Genomic DNA, 20,852 nt, shown 5'->3' on the forward strand with positions numbered 1-20,852 from the left:
ACAATCTAACTTTCCTCCTGGCTTTGGGGGAGAAAGCGCTTTTCCAGCCGTACTGCGTGACAATTAGCTGTGGGTTTCAATATCAGAGTCACCGAACGAATTAACCTTTTCCCACTAAATCCAGAGATTCCAACAAAGGTGGATATTCGACTCCAATACCTAACTAAGGAATTTAAGAGTTGCTTTAACTCCCCAGGTAAGCTACCAGCAGTGTTTCAGCTTGATGAACTAGAAAGAATCAGGCCCCCCTTTCCTCAGGGTGCAGCATCTCCTGCCTTTGCCCTCCCTGGGGTCAATGGTGACAGCGGGTGAGACGTTCTGAGCTCCGTTCACAGCAACAGCGAACTCCCATCAGCAAGCTATCCTCACCTTTCTCCATAAAAATACTTGTAAAACAACACAAATTATACATAAATAATAAATTGTATACAAAACATTTCAGAACGTATGCGCTATGATTTTAAATCTAAAAAGCGAAGGCAGGAATCTATCCAGGTTATTATGGAAGATAAATATTTTGATGTCCTGGTTTGACTTGACTGGTAAAACTTTTGCCAATTAAATGGCTTTTTAACGTAACAAAAAGCAAAATTTGAGTGCAAGGGCTGTATTGCGCATCCATGCACACAAAGATGTGATCCAATGATCTTTGTGTTCTATACCTATTCCACCGATTATAAAGAAAAAAATATGAATAAAGACATATTCAATCTACGTGGGACTGACATAATGCTACAGAATGAGGAAAGCAACATGGAATAAAAAAATGAACTCACCAATTTGTTTCTAAACCTTTTGATATGGGAACAATAAAAAAAAATTGTTTTATTTTTATCGCCCCATTTTTTGAATATTCAGGTGGCAGCAGCTGCCAAAACCATTCTTAACTGAGCTGAAATATTCTATTTTTTTTCTCCTTGGCTGCAGAATTTGCCATTGTGCTGTTGACACCTGGGGACTGATGTGCAGCCACAGGCCTTGGACTCCCTTTGGAAATACCAGCTCCCACTGAAAGTGGCTGATGAGCCATTACATGCCGTTTCCTATGGGAAGGGTCGTTAGATGGGGGCAGCTCCGGGGCTCACTTGCTTTGCTGGTTCCCCTCCCATCGGGTAAAAGGAAAATGAAACAGGGAGCACCTTCTTCTGACACCAAAAAGACTGAAATGCCTCCGTTATGTGGTGAGAAAGGGCATCTATATGTTTAAAAGCTGACGTTTTGGCTTTAAGCCAGCACAATTACACACCCTCATAGCCACCTCTTCACTCTAAAGCCCTTGTGTAAGTGATAATTATGGGACATGCGGCACTTGGCAGTAATCTCTGCCTCCTTCACCCACCCTCTGCCCACCAACACCCATCATATCAGGAGAATCCCCAAAAAAGCCCAGGCAGCCACCAGTTAGAAGCTGGTGGGGGGAAAAAATAAAAAAAAAACCAAACAAATAAAAAAGCAAGCTATTTTTTTGTTTTAATAATTTTAAGAGTCTGTTTCTGGATTAACTTTATGTACTGCCCCATTTCAAAATAAGGAAATAAGGACTGGAATTTGCGGTTCTTTGACGACTCCCTGACCGGGCACGAGTGAGATGGGATCAACAGAGCACAGCCAGCGACAGAGCACGATGCTCTGCAGCTCGTTAGGGTAATTAACTCCACCGATCCTAATGCACACCTCAGCTTTAATGAAATAGCTGCTGGCAGACTTCACAGCCGAGTGGTAATGTTTTAGATGATGAGAAAAAAGGTTCTCTTGACTCAAAACCAACTTGGTCCCCCCTCTGCTAACGCCAGGGGTGGCTCCTGCGGACCCTGCTCTTCCCAAAAATAAAAGCTAAAAAATCCGTCCCTTCCCTGACTCCAGGCTTCAAAGGAGAAACAGTGACAGATTTTTGGCCTTTTTTTTTCCCCAGCATAAGCGATTTTGGAAAGGCTTTTCTTTGCCCATCCACTGCCTTACCTGTGCTGTGAGAGCTGGCTCTCCCTTTATCTGCCTGTTGCACACAATCAGGGCTATTGGAATTCTCTCCACTTCATCATGTCCCTCAGACAGGTTTGGAACCATTTACATCCACTTCTGAAAGCTTTTTTTTTTTTTAATTTTTTATTATTTTTAACTTTTCATGAAGACCACAGAAGCTATTAGAGCTGAGCAAATAACCCATTGCAAGTAATTTATTCAATTTGTTCTCTTTCAGCTTCATTTAAAACTTTTCTCAAGGTTTTGTTACAGTCTGTGGTTTGAGCAATTAAAGGAGAGAGGCTGGGAATGATCACAGGAATTCAGGACAGGCTCTTTAGATCATTTTTGACTCAGTGTGCACAGTCATCAATTTTATTTTCTTGGGCAATTAAAGCGGGCATTTTAAGTGCAAATCATCATAACCAAACACTTGGATTCAATGTTCAAGGATGTGTCTTTCAGAAATATGTTCTAATATTTGCCTTAAACCATGAAAAAACAGTAACATCTGTAAACATGAGGTCAACAGGCTATTTGCAGAAAACAGAGAGGGAACTTGAAAAGCAGGTGATATTTTGAATTATGGAATGTTGAGAAGAAGATATGAGTTTTCTCAGCTCTGATAACTACATTGCAATATTAGGGATAGGTCAGATTTCGGTCTTCTCTACCCTGAAGAGTGTGGCACAACTATCTGACACGTCCTCTCTGGTGCTGCAGCAAAATCTCAGGAATTAAGCGTTATTATCTACATAAGCAAGCAGACAGTAGAGTCAAAGAGTGGATTCACTCTCCTTACCTCACAGGCAAGGTCCTGTCTCCTTTTCTCCTGTCCATCTCTCTCTGGGGAACCGGATACCAGCGGAAGTTAAGTTTCCAGTTAAAGCCTCCATAAGTCATATCTGACCCAGCCATGTACTCGAACGTGTCATCGCTTATCACGTCAATGATTGGGCAGACAACAGTTTTCCTGTAAGAAAAAAAAAAATCGTCTTTTTTTAAAAAAAAACATGTTTTCATCAAATGGTTTGAGTTGGAAGGGACCTCAAAGCCCATCCAGTGCCACCCCCTGCCCTGGGCAGGGACACCTCCCACCAGACCAGGTTGCTCCAAGCCCCGTCCAACCTGGCCTTCATGTCAGTATGATGAATATTACACTTATTTTGAGGCTTCTCTGAATAAAACCCCATTTATCACTGCACTGTGAAGGTCTCCTCTACCAGCAACGAGGCCATGCAGAACTCCCCGTTCCTGCTGCCTGTGGCGTTTTGAACCCCAGCGCATTGACCAGCTCCTGCCGTGACACACGGTTCTCCTCCCCACCTTCCCGAGACTGGCAGCATCAGGACAAACACAACAGAAGTTATTTCTGCTTGTGGCTGCGGGGTTGGAGCCGTGCTGGTTTTATCCCACGTACAGCCGCACGGCGTTTCGGAAATGAGAACACCCATCCTGTCTCCCAGGTGTGCCGTTGGGCAGGCGGGAGCACGCGCGGCTGCTCCTCCATCCAGCAGAGCAAGGACCGTGGCTCCTCCAACGCTGCCGGAGAGGACAGGGTGGGTTTTGGGTCTCGCTTGCAGGGGAAATATATGCACTTATGCAGAAAAAAAAGGGGAAAATGGCATTGTCTACTGAAAAAAGAGGAGAGGGGAGGGAGGAAGAAGAAAGAAAATTAAAAAAGAAAACATTAGAAAAAAGAAAGGAAAAAGAAAAAAGAAAACAGAAAACAGAAAAAAAGAGGAAAAAAAAGACAAAAGTTCAAATTTCACAGAATCCTTGAATGGTTTGTGTCGGAAGGGCCCTTCAAGAGTACTGGAGGTCACACGGACAAAGGTCACCCCTGGTAAAAAGAAGGGAGAAAGGCGGCCATCGGTGTGGGAGGCACCCAGACCTTGTGACAGCAAATGGCACAAGCTGCTGTCGCTACTGGCATTATTATTGTTACCGTCAGCAACAGAAATCCTGCTGTAAGGTTCAAAAGCTTAGCACATATTCAAATCAGATTTTGATACAAATATTAGAGAAACTGTATCCTCCTGACAAATCTTGAGATAATTAAATCTTTGTTTTCAGATCAACGAATTGTTTTTCTGTCTATTTTTCAGCAGCAGAGTGAAACGGAGGAAGGGCCCGCAGGCAAGGTCCCCTGCACAGGGACACGGGAGAGCCACCCGTACCTGTCCTCCTTTATCCTGGCCAGCAGCGGCTCCAGCCAGCCCAGGGTGCACTCGCAGTGGGCATCCAGGAAGGTGATCACCTGCCCCTTGGAGGCTGCTGCCCCCCGCAGCCGTGCCCGGATCAGCCCCGACCGCTGCTCCATCCGGATGATCTTGACGGAGACTTCCAGGTTTTTCACGTAATTCTCCAACGAGGCCTTCAAAAACTCTGCCAAAAATAATTGAAAACAACATCAAAAATTTTTTTTTTCAAAAAAATTTCAAAATATTGAAATTTTTTTCAAATAATTGAAAAAATAAATTTAAAAAAAAAAAATCAAACCAAGAAGAAAAATATTCTTTTTAGCTAGGTTCAGCAACTACCCAGGACTCCAAATATAACCGCAGAGCCGATGCATCACACTCGGCGCTCCAAGGGCTGCCATGCGGGAACGCGGCCGGCACATGGGAAATGCATTTTGACAGATTTAGTGTTTTTCCGAGACAAGGCGCTGACCTGGGGAGGTTCACAGGGACAGAAAACAGCCCGTATATACCCATACATCTGCCAGGGCATCTCAGCAAAATAGCACAGAAAATATAAATAAGTCATGATTACTTTTGCCGAAACAAACCAGCAATCAGTGGTGAGAGCAAAATGATTACACTTTTGCTAATTTGGCTATGGTTAAATACAAATGTGGCTATTTTTGATGAATTTCACCATTTCAGCCCTTCAGGAATCCCAAACTGCTTTTTAGGAAAAATCCTAGTTACTTGGGCCAAAGTCTTCCTCCAGCTCCTGGCACAGGGAAATATTGAGCCAACTTGTTTTCTGAAGCAGGGAAGTCCAGGAGAGTAATTAGAGCTAAATTAATGCTACAACGGGGCAGAAATACAGGTCGGCTTCACTTGTACCCCCTGCCCCTGCAACAGCTTGTACGTTGTATTTGCCATCACATACATTGGGCTACTCCAGGAAAATTTATCATTTCCACTGATTCCATGTATAGAATGTGATGTGATTTCCCTTCCAGGTAGTATCAGTTTCACATGCAGTTTTCTTTCTAAACCCTAGGTTTGAATAAAAAATTTTAGAAAAAAAAAAAAAAGAAGAAAAAAGCCAAGACCAGAAGAAATGAACCACAAAGACAAGAAATACAAGAAAATTGGTTCAGTCAGGACATTCAGGAAAAGCTGAACCACAGAACAGGGGTGTTTTTGAGAGACAGAGAGAGGTAAAAAAGGACTGGCTTTTAGAGAAATATGAAATGATGCAATGGTGCAAAAAAATGAAATCTTGGATGGGAGCACCATGTAAATGACTTACAACCCAACAACCAGCCTTTGGCTCTGAGTATGTCCCCTCCGCCCATCCCTCCTCCAGCCCATGGGGGATGCTGGGGTCGGTCCAGCGCTGATGGAAGGGAGCTGCACTGGGATCCTCCAAATTCGGCGCTGGACCATCCCGTGGTAGGGGAGGTGCCTGTCCCCAACCCACCTCTCTCGCTGGCGTCGTCCACCAGGATGATCTCGGCAAGCAGGCGGTGCGGCGAGCGGTTGATAACGCTGTAGACGGTGCGGAGCAGGGTGCTCCAGGCTTCGTTGTGGAACACAATGACCACGCTGGTGTTGGGCAGTTCGTCCGGGTAGACTTTGGTCTTGCACCTGTCAAAAAATACAGAAAAAAAACACAGAAGGAAAAGGGGGGGTTAATCTTTAAGAAAATCCTCAATTTCATTGAGGGGCTGGAGCGTGTCCAGAGAAGGGCAACGGAGCTGGTGAGGGGTCTGGAGCACAAGTCTTGTGAGGAGCGGCTGAGGGAGCTGGGGGTGTTCAGCCTGGAGAAAAGGAGGCTGAGGGGAGACCTTCTCACTCTCTACAACTCCCTGAAAGGAGGGTGTAGCCAGGGGGGGTCAGTCTCTTCTCCCAAGGAACAGGTGATGGGACAAGGGGAAACGGCCTCAAGTTGCACCAGGGAAGGTTTAGGATGGATATTGGGAAAAATTTTTACACTGAAAGGGTTGTCAAGCCTTGGCAGAGGCTGCCCAGGGCAGTGGTGGAGTCACCATCCCTGGAGGTATTTGAAAACCAGGCGGACGTGGTGCTGAGGGATATGGGTCAGTGGTGGGTTTGTCAGTGTTGGGTTGATGGTTGGACTCGATGATCTGAAGGCTCCCTTCCAACCTCGACGATTCTATGATTCTAAAGAGCTCTACCAAGAGTACTGCCTGGAAAGGGGTCTTCAAACCTGTTATGGATCTCTCCAAGCTCCCAAGCCAGAAGCCCAAAGGCAGAGGAAATGCCAAATTCCATTTTCTTGCTAAAAAAACCACAGCAGAGCATCCAGAGGAACGCGCACCACCGCATTCAGGGCTCACTCCAAATCAGTACCCAGCACCTCAACACATCCTGGCACCACCAACAGGAAACTCAATTAATATAGTGTATTGAGCGTCTACAGTTAGGTCAAATAAGTCTTTCCTTGTGACAAATCCCAAACTCTATGGTTTGAAGTACACCAGCCTCCGAGACATTCCCATCTTTGGTGGTTTCTCAAAAAGAAGAAAAAAAAAAATTCACTATTTTCTAGAACACACTATGTGCCCATTCAATGAAAGAACAAGAGATCAATAGTTCCACCCATTTTTGGAAAATGTAGAAATTGAGGCAAAGCAAGCAACAGACCGCAATCACTGCTGATTCTGTGGAAGCAAATCAAAGCTGTCTGCTTATTACAAAAGGCAACCCAAAATCCCGCACATTTGTTCCAGACCTTGGACATAATTCAAAAATACTAACACAGCCACATCAACCTGCCAACACAGGTCAGGTCACATCACTTCAACACACACAATATGGATTCTTAAACACTGTGACAAAATAATTAGTGCTTTTTTGGGATATTTTGCTATTGTGTGATTTTCCAGCTCTGCTGTCCCCTCCGTGATCCTGGTCCAGGAAAGCCCTTCCAGAAGGCACAAGTGAGCACGTACTTTTTTCCACAGCAGCAAACACACATCAGGGAATTAAACTGTACGTAAAGTGAGAAAATATGTATATTATGGATAGCTTTTTAGCGCATCTTCTTTATAACACCACAAATTTGAAGCTTCACTAAAAAAACCCCTTAAATTAGTGAGTTATTCATCAGCATTTACATTCCCTGTATTCTCCAGCTGGGACACAGGCTCAGCAGATCTTTGTAGTCTGTGTTATTTGAAAAATCAACCCGTCCCAATGCAGTACGTGCTCAGTTCCTTATGGACAACTCCTCTATCAAGGGCCCAGAGAACAAATGAATAAGGTCCCGGAGTAAAAGTCAGCATGTCCATACAGTTGCTTTCTTAAACATCATCTACCATAAAAAAACCCTCTCTTTAACCTTTTCTTCTGTCTCGCTGACATTTAAAGAAAAATAGACAAAACAACATCGTCACCAAAGCTTTTAAAGTACAAGGCAAGGAGAGAATACAGAACATCACTGATTTCTATAGCACAGGTAAAAGGATCGTGGTGTACATATATATACGCAATGACCTATATATATGTACATACACACATCTATTTGTAATATGTGTATATATATATACACACATAAATACACACAAGTCATGGGTAACTAGATCTGACAGCAGAAAATCCAATTATAATAGTGAATATATATACATTAAAATATATACTCAAACACCCCAGTCTTGACATCAATTTGGTGAGGACCACTGAATTTTGCCAGTACCCATCCCACCTTCTACAACTTCTCTAATTAATGATACAATTACTCATCAATTATGATTTAGATCCAGCATTCAGGCAAACAAATAAAAGTCCTTTACTAACCATCACCCACGAAGACACCCTCTGTTTGCCCAGAGGCGCCTAAAGGAGGGTGAGCCCAGCGGGGCAGTATGTCCAAAAAGGCACATTTTGAATTTATTTGTTTCCAAGGCACACTAAAAGTTTTTCCCACACACAAAATTGATCTTGGAAGGTGTCTCGTTTCAGCCCTGGCACCCGAAATTCAGATATCAAAGCCTGGAAAGCAGGGAGGCTGTAGCACAAAGCTCAGGGCTGTTCACGTTCAGAGTTGTCTTCCAGAGCTTTACATCACACTTCAAAGGAGAGACAAAGCTGGAATAAATTCTGCTCGTCCCACATTTCACAACAGTCAGTTTAACTACATTTCAAACAGATAATGTTTTGGAGATTGGAAAAGAAGCACTACACAAGATTATGTTTTAAAATATTCAGAGGTGAAACGAGACAAGGAGAAAAGGGTATTCCCCCGATTGCAGTTTAACACTGATTTTGTAGCGTAAATGGAATACTAAGGAACAGAATGTTTATCATCACGGAGTCTTTGCCAGGATCTTTCAGGATTTTAACTCTCATTCTTATTATTCTCTTTTATCTTAAGGTACCTAAGGAAGCTGAGGGCTTGGAGAGCTGAGTACAGCCACGACGAGGTCCCAGCCCTGTGAACTGCAAGAGGTCAGACGGAATGACCAGAAACCTGATCGGAAAAATCTACAAACACAGAATCACTGAATGACATGGGGTTGGAAGGGACCTCTGGAGATCATCTAGTCCAACCCCCTGCCAAAGCAGGGCCACCCAGAGCAGGTCCCACAGGAACGTGTTCAGGTGGGGTTTGAATGTCTCCAGAGAAGGAGACTCCACCACCTCTCTGGGCAGCCTCTTCCAGGGCTCTGACACCCTCAAAGGGAAGAAGTTCCTCCTCAGGTTTAGATGGAACTTCTTATGTTCAACTTTGTCCCCGTTGCCTCTTGTCCTGTCACTGGGCACCACTGATCGGCAGAGACCAAGGGCAAGATGTTAAACAGGCAATAGCATCGCCAACAACGAGCACTCTCAATCCCAGCTCTGACACCAGGAATGGGATTTTTACACATATTTTTGGGCTGTTTGTATTTGTGTTTTAGCTGTCATACAGGCACAAATTTTGGGAATCCCTCTAAAGCCACGAGCACAACACAGATGATGACAACCTGAGGCATTTGGGCAATATTCTGGCCGCTTTGGCTGCAAAAGAAACAGGAATCATCTCATGTTAACCTCGCCTTAAAGAGCAGTCACCCCTTGGGGTAGAAGCCCAAGGTCTATTATATTTCATGTTGCGCTACGTTTTATTTCTCACCGAGTATCCCTCCCTTCCTCCCTCCCTCGGAAAGTTTTCACCGCAGGAAGACAGTGACTTGAGGACTGAATTTTAACAAAGCAACCGCTCTGGAGCTGGTACACTGCGCCCAGACAAGGAGCCATTAATTAAGAGCTCGTTAATTGATGGGTGTGTGTGTAACCCAGCTGACTCCTGCACCAGGCACCGGGATGACCCAAGCCCAGAACCACCGCTCCCACAGTGAAAACATTTATGGCTTGAATTAAATGAGTTGTTTAAGTCAACTTGATTGTTGATGTAGCTGTTACACACCCAACACCAACTTTATCTCCCCTCAACGAGGCACAGGGCTCCACTTACACACTTTTTACACACGCGATGTTGTTCCGGGTCCTATTTCAGCATTTCCCAGCAAAGAGCAACAGCACCACTCCATGGGGAATCGGCTGCGTCCAGGTCAGCAGCTGAAGATGATGGGGATGAAGTAAAGAGTCAAGGAGATACAGAGGGTGAAACACTGACTGAGACCGCTCTGGGTGGGAGTGTTGTGCTTTTATCATCACACCTTCATTCTCCGGCGGAAGCAAGACATTGATTAGTTTTCACTAAACTCACTCAAAGCAATTTTCATGAGTATTTCATTCACTTCAAACGTTAAACAACACGGATCAGGAATGATACAACCCCACAGTGGGTGTATAATCACTGCTCTCACTCTGAAAGTAATTTCCATTTACAAGATGTGCAATGGAAAACAAACACAATCCGCAAAAATGTGACTAATTTTTACCCTGCCCCCCCACCTGCATACAGCCACGTTCTGACCCTGACGCTCGTTACTCAGGTTAGAGTTGGAAGGGACCTCGAAGATCATGATCTAGAACTAGATGATCTTTGAAGTCCCTTCCAACCTAAACCATTCTCTTATTCTATCACCCAGTGCCACCCCCTGCCCTGGGCAGGGACACCTCCCACCAGACCAGGTACCTCCAAGCCCCCTCCAACCTGGCCTTGAACCCCTCCAGGGATGGGGCAGCCACAGCTTCTCGGGGCAACCTGGGCCAGGCTCTCACCACCCTCACAGCAAAGAAGTTCTTCCCCACATCTCATCTCCATCTCCCCTCTTTCAGGGTCAAACCCTTCCCCCTCCTCCTATGGCTCCCCTCCCTCATCAAGAGTCCCTCCCCAGCTTTCCTGGAGCCCCTTGAGGGACTGGAAGGGTATGTCCAAAGGTACCTACCCCAGGGATCACCTTCCAGGCTGAGCATCCCCCGCGAGAGGGGTAACACCTTGGGGATTTGGGCTCTGTAGTGTCCCATGTCCCTCCCCAGGGAAGGCTCAGTTACCACCGATTTCCATTCTGCCCCCCCAGCAAACCTCTGATGGTGTTTCACCCCCAAAGAGACACCCCCCAAACACTCTGCTCACTCGAAAGTGTTTGTAAGCGCATGGAAGAGCAGAACCTTTTGCGTCCCTTTCCTGAAGTGATGACGGTGACTCACGCTGCATTTTTTTCCTAATTCAGAAATGCACCAGGCACTGAAGAAGCGATAAATAAGTCATCTGCTACCCACAGGCTATCAAAGAGGAGGCCTCCCCCTCCGCCACCCTGCGCTGTTTACAATGCGCACTGATTGTGCGACACACACCGGCACCGCAAACGCTTCCTCAGAAACACCGTTTTTTTCTCATGCAGTCATCAGATGTTACCTTATGAATACACATGAAGTAAATACAGCTGTCTAAATGTGGGAAAAACACATTTTTCTGAGGTCAGTATCATGGAAACGGAGTGAGACTCTACCGATTCACCACCCTTCCCATCCATTCCTCCCGATTACGTGAGCGCGAAGGGTTGCGCTGCGATTCCATCCCTTCCAGAACTGCACTGAAGCTCTCGGGGAAGCAACTCCATCATGCAAAAGATCACGCAGGGAAGCAAAGTATTTGGAGGGAAAAAATGAGCCTGTAACTGTTATATACAATTTATAACGTAGTATTTTTTTATATGAGGCATTTAGGAACACAGAGAACTCCGTTAAATATTTGTAGTTCATATGACTTGAGGGGTTTTCATTATTATTTACTCATTACCTTTTATTGCTTTGCTTTAGTGAAAATACAAAAGATTAACAGCCCCAAAGAAAATGGTGGTAACACAGATCACTGGTACGATCCCTCCAGTTCCAACAGGGCACTGGAAACCAGTCTGTGGCAGGGCTGGTGGTACCTTTGCTGTGGAGCGGTGGCTGAGGTGTGTGTTCAAAGGCAGAAGGATGATGTGCCTTTGGGCTCTGCTCCCACACGGTGAGAGCAGGGCAGGTAGAGTAGGCTCACAGCCACCTTGGGATGAGAGAAACATGGAACAGCCTGGAAATCGAGAGAAATGGAGGAGTTTCTGGTCAGAAAATTCCAAATTTCAGATGTAGACAAACCAAATGTGACCAAAAAAGATCTCCTCTCCTCTCCTGAGCTTCGCTAAGCTGGTGTCGGGTCTGGAGACGGGTCCTGCCTCTGCTCCAGCTCCTGGTGGGAATGGGGACCGGCCCTGCGGAGCTACGGCAGCGCCCAGAGCAAGAACAGAATCAAAGCCCGGCTTTTATGGGAAAAACGGCAGCAATGGGGAAATAGCAACAATTTTTAATTGTTCCTTTTGTTCCACGAAAGTACAGATTAAAGACTCACAAAACCAGTTTAGAAGCCATCTGTTGACTCATGAACATATTCTTCTCATTGCTGGAGAATTACTTTTTTAAATCTTAACAGTCTTTAGCTAATTTATACATTGGGAACTGGCTTTGACGTTACACAGATTACCTGTATGTACTTTCCCTCCCTACTGGCAGTCACTCTGGGCGACTTTTTCCCCCCTAAACAAGGTGAAATAATTTCTTACCTGTCACATCAAAATAATTTCCAGCCATAACTAATTACTAATTTCTCCCTGAGCTTGCTTGTTCATGAGTGCTTTATAGATTCTCTACGTGTAACTGCACATACACAGTAAAATCTTAAAAAATAAATTAGCTTTTAATTATACGAAGCCGTAAGCAGATGAACCTGGCAACAAAGGAACTCTTATGTACTTTATCCACTACGACTTAGAGCTGGAAAAAATCCTAATACAACACTTTCTGGTGCAAGACAAATGGATTAGATGCAAACATCACAAAATAAAACAACTTACCCTCCCTTATCAGGGCTCAATTACACGAAGAATAAACAGTGCTCTCGCCAAAAAAAAAAAAAAAAAAAATCTAATCAAAAGTTTCCTGCCCTGTAACACAGAGTTGGAGGCACTAAAGGATTTCCACAGGCATTTTGCAAAGGAAATTTTCCCCAGCAGCAATTGCTGCTTCTACACTGCTTCTGCCAGAGCCTTCTCCCCACCCCGGGACCACGCGCCAAGGTTTGTGTTGGCTTCTTCAAAGCAAAAAACTACAGCACCGAGTTTAAGCCATGACTACTATTTAAAAAATCCTGAGTTTGTTTCCGATCAGAAATGTCTGCTCTTAAGCACGGACACACACACAAACACAACAGCTCACTTCAACCTCAATTTCAACAAGAAAATCCAATTACAATGGTTTAGCAGTTGGTAGAAAAGCACTTGCAACCTTGCTCATCCAGGAAAGATTGAAGATGGATTTCTTCCCTTGCCGGAGAAAATACTTGGAAATAGAATTAAACATTTCTATGTTGAATTAAATTGGGTTTAAGGTTTAATCAATAGCTACTTCCAATTAGATCTGACACTGATTAAAGTCTTCAAGTTGGCCGTTACCAGCGGGACTCAGGCAATGAAGGAACGGTCCTTGGTAGGCAACACTAGACATGATGGGAAGGAAGTTAAACTGTGGAAATCAAACTCCTTAGCTGGAATTCCAGTATCAGCACAGGGGCAGAGATGGGATGGGACTTGGCCATACTCTCTGTTTACAGTACATGGGAAGTGGATTTTTCAGTCTCCTGATGAGAGAACTCATCCTTGCAGAAGTCAGAGCAAACTCTCATAGAGCTCGTGAAGGTCAGGACGTCACATCAGGTCTATGGGCAAACACCCCGGTTTGGGAGGAGGACAAGGCAAGAGACGTCTCACAAAACTGTAAAGGGAATTTCTCATGAGCCAACATCCAACCCAGCCTTCCCTGTCTTCCTGCAACTCATAAAATGAAACTTTTTTTTTTTTCCTTAGGGAAAAAGTCTCCTCATCTTCCAAACACAAGTACTGTGGCTGCAGTGTAAATCCAGAATTAGCTCACGGTCATCAAACATTTAATCAGAAACAGGTTTCAGGAGCTCTTTCGTGTGCTAATGTGAAAAAAATTAAGATTCCCTCAGATTTTTTTTCCCCTCTTAAATATGTGTTTCTTATTTAGACTCTTATGACACTCACGCACCCCCTCTCCGTTCACCACAGCACTGCTTTGATCATTTGGAAGCACAACAGCATTAACAGCGAGAGCTCTGGTACTCTCTGCTGCCGCGGGACACGAGTACTGAGCTGTAGAGGAGAGAGAAAAGGACCCACGAGCATCTTTGTAGGCTGTACATCGACTCCCAGACAGGATAAAATTGCCCACATGCATAAAGAGTGCTGGGATCAAAGAGGGAAAAGGAATGAGGAATGCCAGAACAGGAACAGAATGGTAATGGATTAATTATATATATATTATATATATATATTTTTTTTTATATATATAAATATATATAATTACATCATATATATTATATATGATATACATTATATGTATAATTTTTATATAAAATTTATATTAAATATCTATTGTATATAATAATTTATTATATAATAAATATTATATATATTATATACATACACCCCACAACAACGAAAAAGCTCCTGTGTCAGCACACCACTTCCCTTCCACTGCCCTCTTCCCAATGACTTCGACAATAAACGGACTGTGGCACAACCAAAGAATGCATTTCTGGAACAAGAAATCGCCACGAGACTCTTCTTTTTCTTGGGCTGCTTGTTTCTTATCAGAAACCTTACATCTCTTTGTAGACATTCATTTGCGACATGGACCTAATATTATAATGCACAAATCTAAATAATTGTCATAGAGATATAAAGGCAGAGGGAAATCTCACCAGGAGATGAGACTTTGCCTTTAGGGTTAAACCAGAGTTGGAAATCATAAAACCTTCTAAACACAGGAGGAATGGGTAAGCTGAGGTTTTCTTTTCATTGAAGACAGGGTGTGGGAAGTTGGACACACCATTTTCTGCTCTAGGCCTAGAGTTGCCACCAGCACGAAGAGGACGTCACCAAGAAAAAGGCATTCAGCTGCTTTTCCAACATCTCAATCTCAAACCAGCCCAAGCCATGGACATCCCATGCACGGCAGAGAAGAGGAGCAGTGCTCAGGACCACTGCCAGTGCCTGTGACCCCCCTCCTCTGTCCCCAGAGCCCCCTGATGGCACATCAATCCTTAATTGCTTGAGCAGGCAGCCGGAACAGAGACCTAACGGCAGGGCGCACACTCCGAGAAAGGCGAACACGCCACTTACCCGCAGCGAGATGTTGACATGTCAGAGATAACCATAAAAAGGTCAACTCATGCCAAGAGTTAATTAGTCCTGGATAAATGCCCTCCGTTCCCGTAAGCCCCCAGCGTCGTTACAGGAAAGGAGAACAGCTCGACCGTTTCCCAGCGCACGATCTGCAAATAACTGGGTGGAACAGGAGCTCCATGGGGCTCACACAGCCTGTCCTCCTCCCACCACCTCCAACTCTTGCCCTACGATTAGTCAACCCTACCCCAACAGTCTTCCAGCAAGGTTTCATCCCTCTGGCCTCGAGTTTTCCCCTGCATTCAGTGCGGCTGCTTCACGGCTAGTACACTGATTTAATACGTTTACACCTTGGTAACATTGATCTTTCCATCAGCTCACGATTACGCGTAACACAGCAGCATCCACAGCTACACGGGTTATTATGAATTTCCCAGCAAGGACACTTTTTCATTTTCTGCTCTTCTATTCATCTAATTTTCCCACAGAAAACTTCCCAGCCTCCAAAAGAAAAGCTTGCATTTATGATGCGAGAGGCACAGTGAGTCAGATACCCAGTGCAAATCCGATGCCTCTGTCCCCCATGTCAATAAAAATATGTCTTTCCGTCATACACTAAATATATTAACCATAAAATCATATTCTTCCTTAATGGCAAAGCATTATAAATCGGCTTTCAGAAGAATTTAATACTCCCTAAAGAATATGTACAGAAAGCATCTGTCTGAAGAGGCAAATGAGAAATGAAAATTATTTTTTTTTAAGTCTCATAACGCTTTCTGTCCTTTAAACAAAGAATACGGAACTTCCTTCCATCAAGGAAATGCAGTCAGACAGATTTCTCTCGGTACGAAATAGCTCATCTCCCTCAGACTGAGCAGAAATATTCATTTTTCTTCTCGGGGCTTGTTCCCAAGACAAGGAGAGAGCGTTCCAGAACAGAGCAAGAGCCTTTTCAAGTGCCTTGTCCTGCTGGGTGTGACACTCAGGGCTTCTTCTCTGGGAGCTGCAAAGGCTCCATGGACGAGAGAGGAGCATGAAACCCCAAACTGACCATTACCTGGGCAATTTAACAATTTCAGAAGGCTGGAGCCCCTCTGCTGGGAGGACAGGCTGAGAGAGTTGGGGGGGTTCAGCCTGGAGAACAGAAGGCTCCGGGGAGACCTTAGAGCCCCTTCCTGTCCCTCAAGGGGCTCCAGGAAAGCTGGGGAGGGGAGCCATAGGAGGAGGGGGAAGGGTTTGACCCTGAAAGAGGGGAGATTGAGATGAGATGTGGGGAAGAAGTTCTTTGCTGTGAGGGTGGTGAGAGCCTGGCCCAGGTTGCCCCGAGAAGCTGTGGCTGCCCCATCCCTGGAGGGGTTCAAGGCCAGGTTGGAGGGGGCTTGGAGCAACCTGGTCTTGTGGGAGGTGTCCCTGCCCAGGGCAGGGGGTGGCACTGGATGGGCTTTGAGGTCCTTTCCAACCCAAACCATTCCGTGATTCTAACCATTTCGTAGCTGGTATTTCTAATGGGCCACGATAACATACCAAGTTCTTTATTCATTGTGACCACAAGCGTTGGAAGCCAAAGAGGTACTGCTGTAACTCAAGGTCCCTTCCAATTCTAACCAATCTATGACTCCACAATGATTCTATGAACATCAGCTGACCCATTTGCCAAGGACACCATGGCCTGAAAAAGCCATTGGGTACCAGCAAGGGAAAGCCCATCCCAGCAGTGCATCCCATCCTCTTCACTTCACAGAAAGCCTGCAAGATGCCCGCTCCGTGCCTGCTGGGATCATTTTATCACTGAAGCCAGCTCCACCAGCCCATCGCAACTACCCTCGGTGCTCCTGAGAAGGGCAAGCAATAAGCAGTAAAGCTTTTCTGATGCTTCCGTTTCGTGAGCTCTGTCTTCGCTGGCACCGGGCCCGCGCGCTCTTTGATGGGAAGTTGGCATCACCCAGGTACAAACGAGGGTGCTGTGGAGACGCATCATCTGTGCTGTTTGTGAACAAGGTCTACTGCTAAAGTAACGCTTCTCCTTCTATTATTTTGCATGTACAAATAAAGTCCAGGGAACAAAGTATCTATTTTATTTTAAATTTCACAGGAACCCAAGGAATTTAATTTCAAGCAAAGCAAGATTTCGGCTAAGTGACAATTCAGTTTAAAAAGCCAAATAACGGGACATTTTAGAAGACCTGACCACTTGTATATATTTAGCTATGCTTATATTTCTCTAATTTTGCTGTCATAAGCTACAGTCCCTATAAATCAGACCGTTTATGTCACTGAAGGAGAACAGGGAAAACAAAGGAATGGGAAAAAGATAAAATTCAGTCCACACTAGTCTTCTATAAAAATTAAGCGGGGGAAAAAAAATTCTCGTCTCTAAAAATTAACTGCCAATGATATGTAAGTTTGGATAATCCTCCACGTGTGCAATTTCAGTTAAAGATCCTTAGGAGAATGTCCCTTTATGCAAAAGTTTCAAGTTAAATAAAATGGGATTGACAGCCTACTCCATCGGCTTTGACGGTGCCACTGGGAGACAGGAGGAAATTCCCTGATGGCTGAAAAAAATACACACAACATACCTAGACCCTTTTTATTTTTTTTAAATACCATAACTTGTTACAGGATCTCTAGCTTTATAGTTTTTATCACTTTAAGGCCTTAAAAATGAAGTTTTCTCTGAAAAAAATAAGAATTAATTATTTGAAGTGATAACAAAATGCCCTCTGGAGAGTCTTATGTGCCGCAATATAAAGTTATTGCTAAAAATTGGCCATTTTCACCTGTTCACACAATAAATTGCACAGGATAATCCCACCTGCCATGCAGGAACTCTGTTCCCAAGAAAGTCTGCATTAGAAGCCACCTCCAGAACCAGTAAACCCTAGTGTTTCCCAACAGCTTCCTTAGGCAACCACTGCTAATGAGGGCCACTAATTAACCTTGAGGCGATGCTCTATCTCCCGGCTTGACCGTGGGGACTCACCCGTCCAACCTGACGTCGGGCAAACTGCGGTTGAGGGCGATCAAGTCACTGGCCATGAGGTTGAACTGGTTGATTTTGAAGAGCTCTTTCATCTTCTCCTGCTCGTCCTTAGGAATGAGCACAGCCTTTCCCATCTCTCCGGGTCCTTCCTGGTTTCGAGAAATTACAGCTAGAACACAAGAGAGTAAAAGCCAATTTTTAGTACGTGGGCAGGAGTTTTATTCCTCACCAACAGGATTCCACAATCTTTGGCATTCAGCAAGGAATGGTTAAAAAAAAAAAAAGTAGCAACACATCACAATTTTCTCTGTGCTCCACTGTGAGGTTTTAGCTCTTTCTGATCAGAATTTATATCTAGAGCCTTTCTAAAATGATTGAAAAACCCGGATTTGTTGCCTTGCAGCTTTTGCTTGTAACCGTAACGGCGGTAAATGACTATTCTCAAGAGATTTACACCAGGATTACAAAGCGTAGCACCAGATTCTCGTGAGATTCTGCAGACAGAAAAGGGTTGGGTAACACTTTTATCACTATTGAAAATTTACATTAAACTAATTCTAACCAACTTCTTTTATTTTTTATTTAGTTTTAACTACCAGGCATGTGATAGAATAATCTCACCCTGTTAAGTAAATCAATCAATCAATTCTCAGTGACAAAAAAAAAATCCATCCTGAAAAATATAGTACCCCAACACTGACAGATTATCTTTTACATATTATTAGAGACCAGTTTTGAGAAATATTTGTACAGTCAATTTTGAATTTTAAGGAAAATCATCGTATCATCTCATACGAGTACACAAACATAAGCACGATACAGAGTGCCTTTAGGAAATAGTGTATGAAAAGAAAGGAAACATCCCACGTATACAAATAATTATAATCACTATTCTAAAGCAAAAGCCCCCCAAAAGATGACAGCACCATCAGCAGTTCCCTTCTCCAACCCCAGTATGCAGCTGAGCAGGGGGGCTGGTTCCCCTACCAGCTACTTCTGACTGAGACCTTGCACCAACCAACAGAAGGAGAAACACCTGCGTTTTTAACTAATTTTACCTTCACACTTTAAATCAGCCTCTTGGCTGAGGCTGGTTAATCAATATTGATTAATTTGTCTTTAGCAATAACCGTTACTTGCTCCTCTCATGGATCAGCAGCGTGTCCCCAGTCCTGAAGGAGGGCTCACACACAGGGTCCTCACAAAGGAGCTGATGCTTGTGGTGACCCTCACATGGTGGGTCACCCTCCTGATCCCTCTTCCAAAATTAATATTTTAGCTTAAATAAGGGTCTTGGTTTTATTTTTCTGCCATCACATTCATTTTTCATCTTTAGTATCAAGATTACTTTCAAACATTTGATGCTGAGTACCTTGGAAGGTCACTTACTTGGAGGCTTCTCTACCAGCTGAGGAGTAATTCAATCATTTAGTTTTGCAAACAAAATAATAAAATGCAAGAAGAATAAACCCCTTCCTACAAAAGGCACCGAAGAAGACCAAGTGACTTTTAAAGGAAAAAAAAAAAAAAAAAAAATCTATGTTTTTTCCAAGCAAATCAGACATCAGGGCTTGCTGGGACGCCAGCAAGGGTTCTAGTTTCTTTTTTTTTTTTTTACTTTTTTTTTCTACTGCAAACTCGCAGAAATGTACAAAAAAGGCTTTTAAAAAATTAATATTGCAGACTTTATTGCAGACTAATATTGCACAGAAATTTTGTTTCTGCAGTTCTAGGTTATGCTCTGGTTGAGCAAAGAATGTTTTACAGTAAGGGATGATATATTTTTTATCCTTCCGGTTGATCAGAAGCAGCACCTTTCTCTGCTGCAACGGCAAGAAGTTATTAGCTTTCGCTGTGATTACAAGAAAAGATTAAATCGCTACCAGATTAAATCTTCAAGGTGGTGACTCTGCAGCCTCGGTGCCCGGCAGGATTCCCTCAGGATGACAGGCTGAGAGGAGAGGGTCCGTCAGGGCCAGCAGCATCCTCCTGGGAGCGGAGCCAGCTGTGGTACCCACACCAGCACCAACCCACGCCTGAGAGGCTGGGAGGAACCTTCCCCATGTCCAAGCACTGCTCAGATTCCTCTCGCCTGGCTTTGGGAAAGGAATTCAGGAGTGCACTGCTATGTCAGTCCCCTAATAGGTAGAATTTTAAGTTAGAGTATACAGCAGGTGGCAGGAGGTGGTTCTGCCCCTCTGCTCCGCTCTGGGGAGACCCCACCTGGAGCACTGTGTCCAGCTCTGGAGTCCTCAGCAAAGGAAGGACATGGACCCGTTGGAGCGGGGCCAGAGGAGGCCACGGAGATGCTGGGAGGGCTGAAGCCCCTCTGCTGGGAGGACAGGCTGAGAGAGTTGGGGGGGTTCAGCCTGGAGAAGAGAAGGCTCCGGGGAGACCTTGGAGCCCCTTCCAGTCCCTCAAGGGGCTCCAGGAAAGCTGGGGAGGGACTCTTGATGAGGGAGGGGAGCCACAGGAGGAGGGGGAAGGGTTTGACACTGAAAGAGGGGAGATGGAGATGAGATGTGGGGAAGAAGTTCTTTGCTGTGAGGGTGGTGAGAGCCTGGCCCAGGTTGCCCCGAGAAGCTGTGGCTGCCCCATCCCTGGAGGGGTTCGAGGCCAGGTTGGAGGGGGCTTGGAGCAACCTGGTCTGGTGGGAGGTGTCCCTGCCCAGGGCAGGGGGTGGCACTGGGTGGGCTTTAAGGTCCCTTCCAATCTAAATGAATCTATGATTCTATGATCTCACAGTCAAAACCATTTAGAAATACCGCCGGAAAGAAATAAGGACTGAGAAGATCATCTCCATCCTGTGTCTGTAGCTGCCTCCAAGCTCGATGCTGGTCCTCTCTGCAGCTACATCTCGCCCGCAGGATTGCTTGGGAACCTGCACTGCACACGTACACACACAGTTCTACATTATATATGCGATTAAATTCCTCTCGGAACATTTCATAAGGTATATTTATGTAATGTGTAATAGGAACATAAAATATTTGGGATTAATGGCTGGTCATTAAACTCTGCTATATCATCACTTCCTGGAGAAACGATGAGCCTCCTCAGAGACTACCA

The 20,852-nt window shown here is 44.6% G+C and overlaps 1 protein-coding gene across 3 annotated transcripts in view; it reads right to left on the reverse strand.

The window, feature by feature from the left end:
* GALNT13 (polypeptide N-acetylgalactosaminyltransferase 13) overlaps positions 1 to 20,852 on the reverse strand; it is a 106,416-nt gene that overhangs the window by 54,247 nt on the left and 31,317 nt on the right. For all 3 annotated transcript variants that reach the window (XM_074144750.1, XM_074144748.1, XM_074144747.1), the window contains exons 2-5: positions 17,784 to 17,952; positions 5,620 to 5,786; positions 4,140 to 4,347; positions 2,762 to 2,932 (exon numbers count right to left, since the gene is read on the reverse strand). In XM_074144750.1, coding sequence (XP_074000851.1) covers positions 2,762 to 2,932; positions 4,140 to 4,347; positions 5,620 to 5,786; positions 17,784 to 17,952 — 715 coding nt within the window. The remainder of the gene's footprint in view (positions 1 to 2,761; positions 2,933 to 4,139; positions 4,348 to 5,619; positions 5,787 to 17,783; positions 17,953 to 20,852) is intronic.

This window comes from Numenius arquata, chromosome 3, assembly GCF_964106895.1.
Source record: "Numenius arquata chromosome 3, bNumArq3.hap1.1, whole genome shotgun sequence".
In the NCBI taxonomy this organism is placed as follows: domain Eukaryota; kingdom Metazoa; phylum Chordata; class Aves; order Charadriiformes; family Scolopacidae; genus Numenius; species Numenius arquata.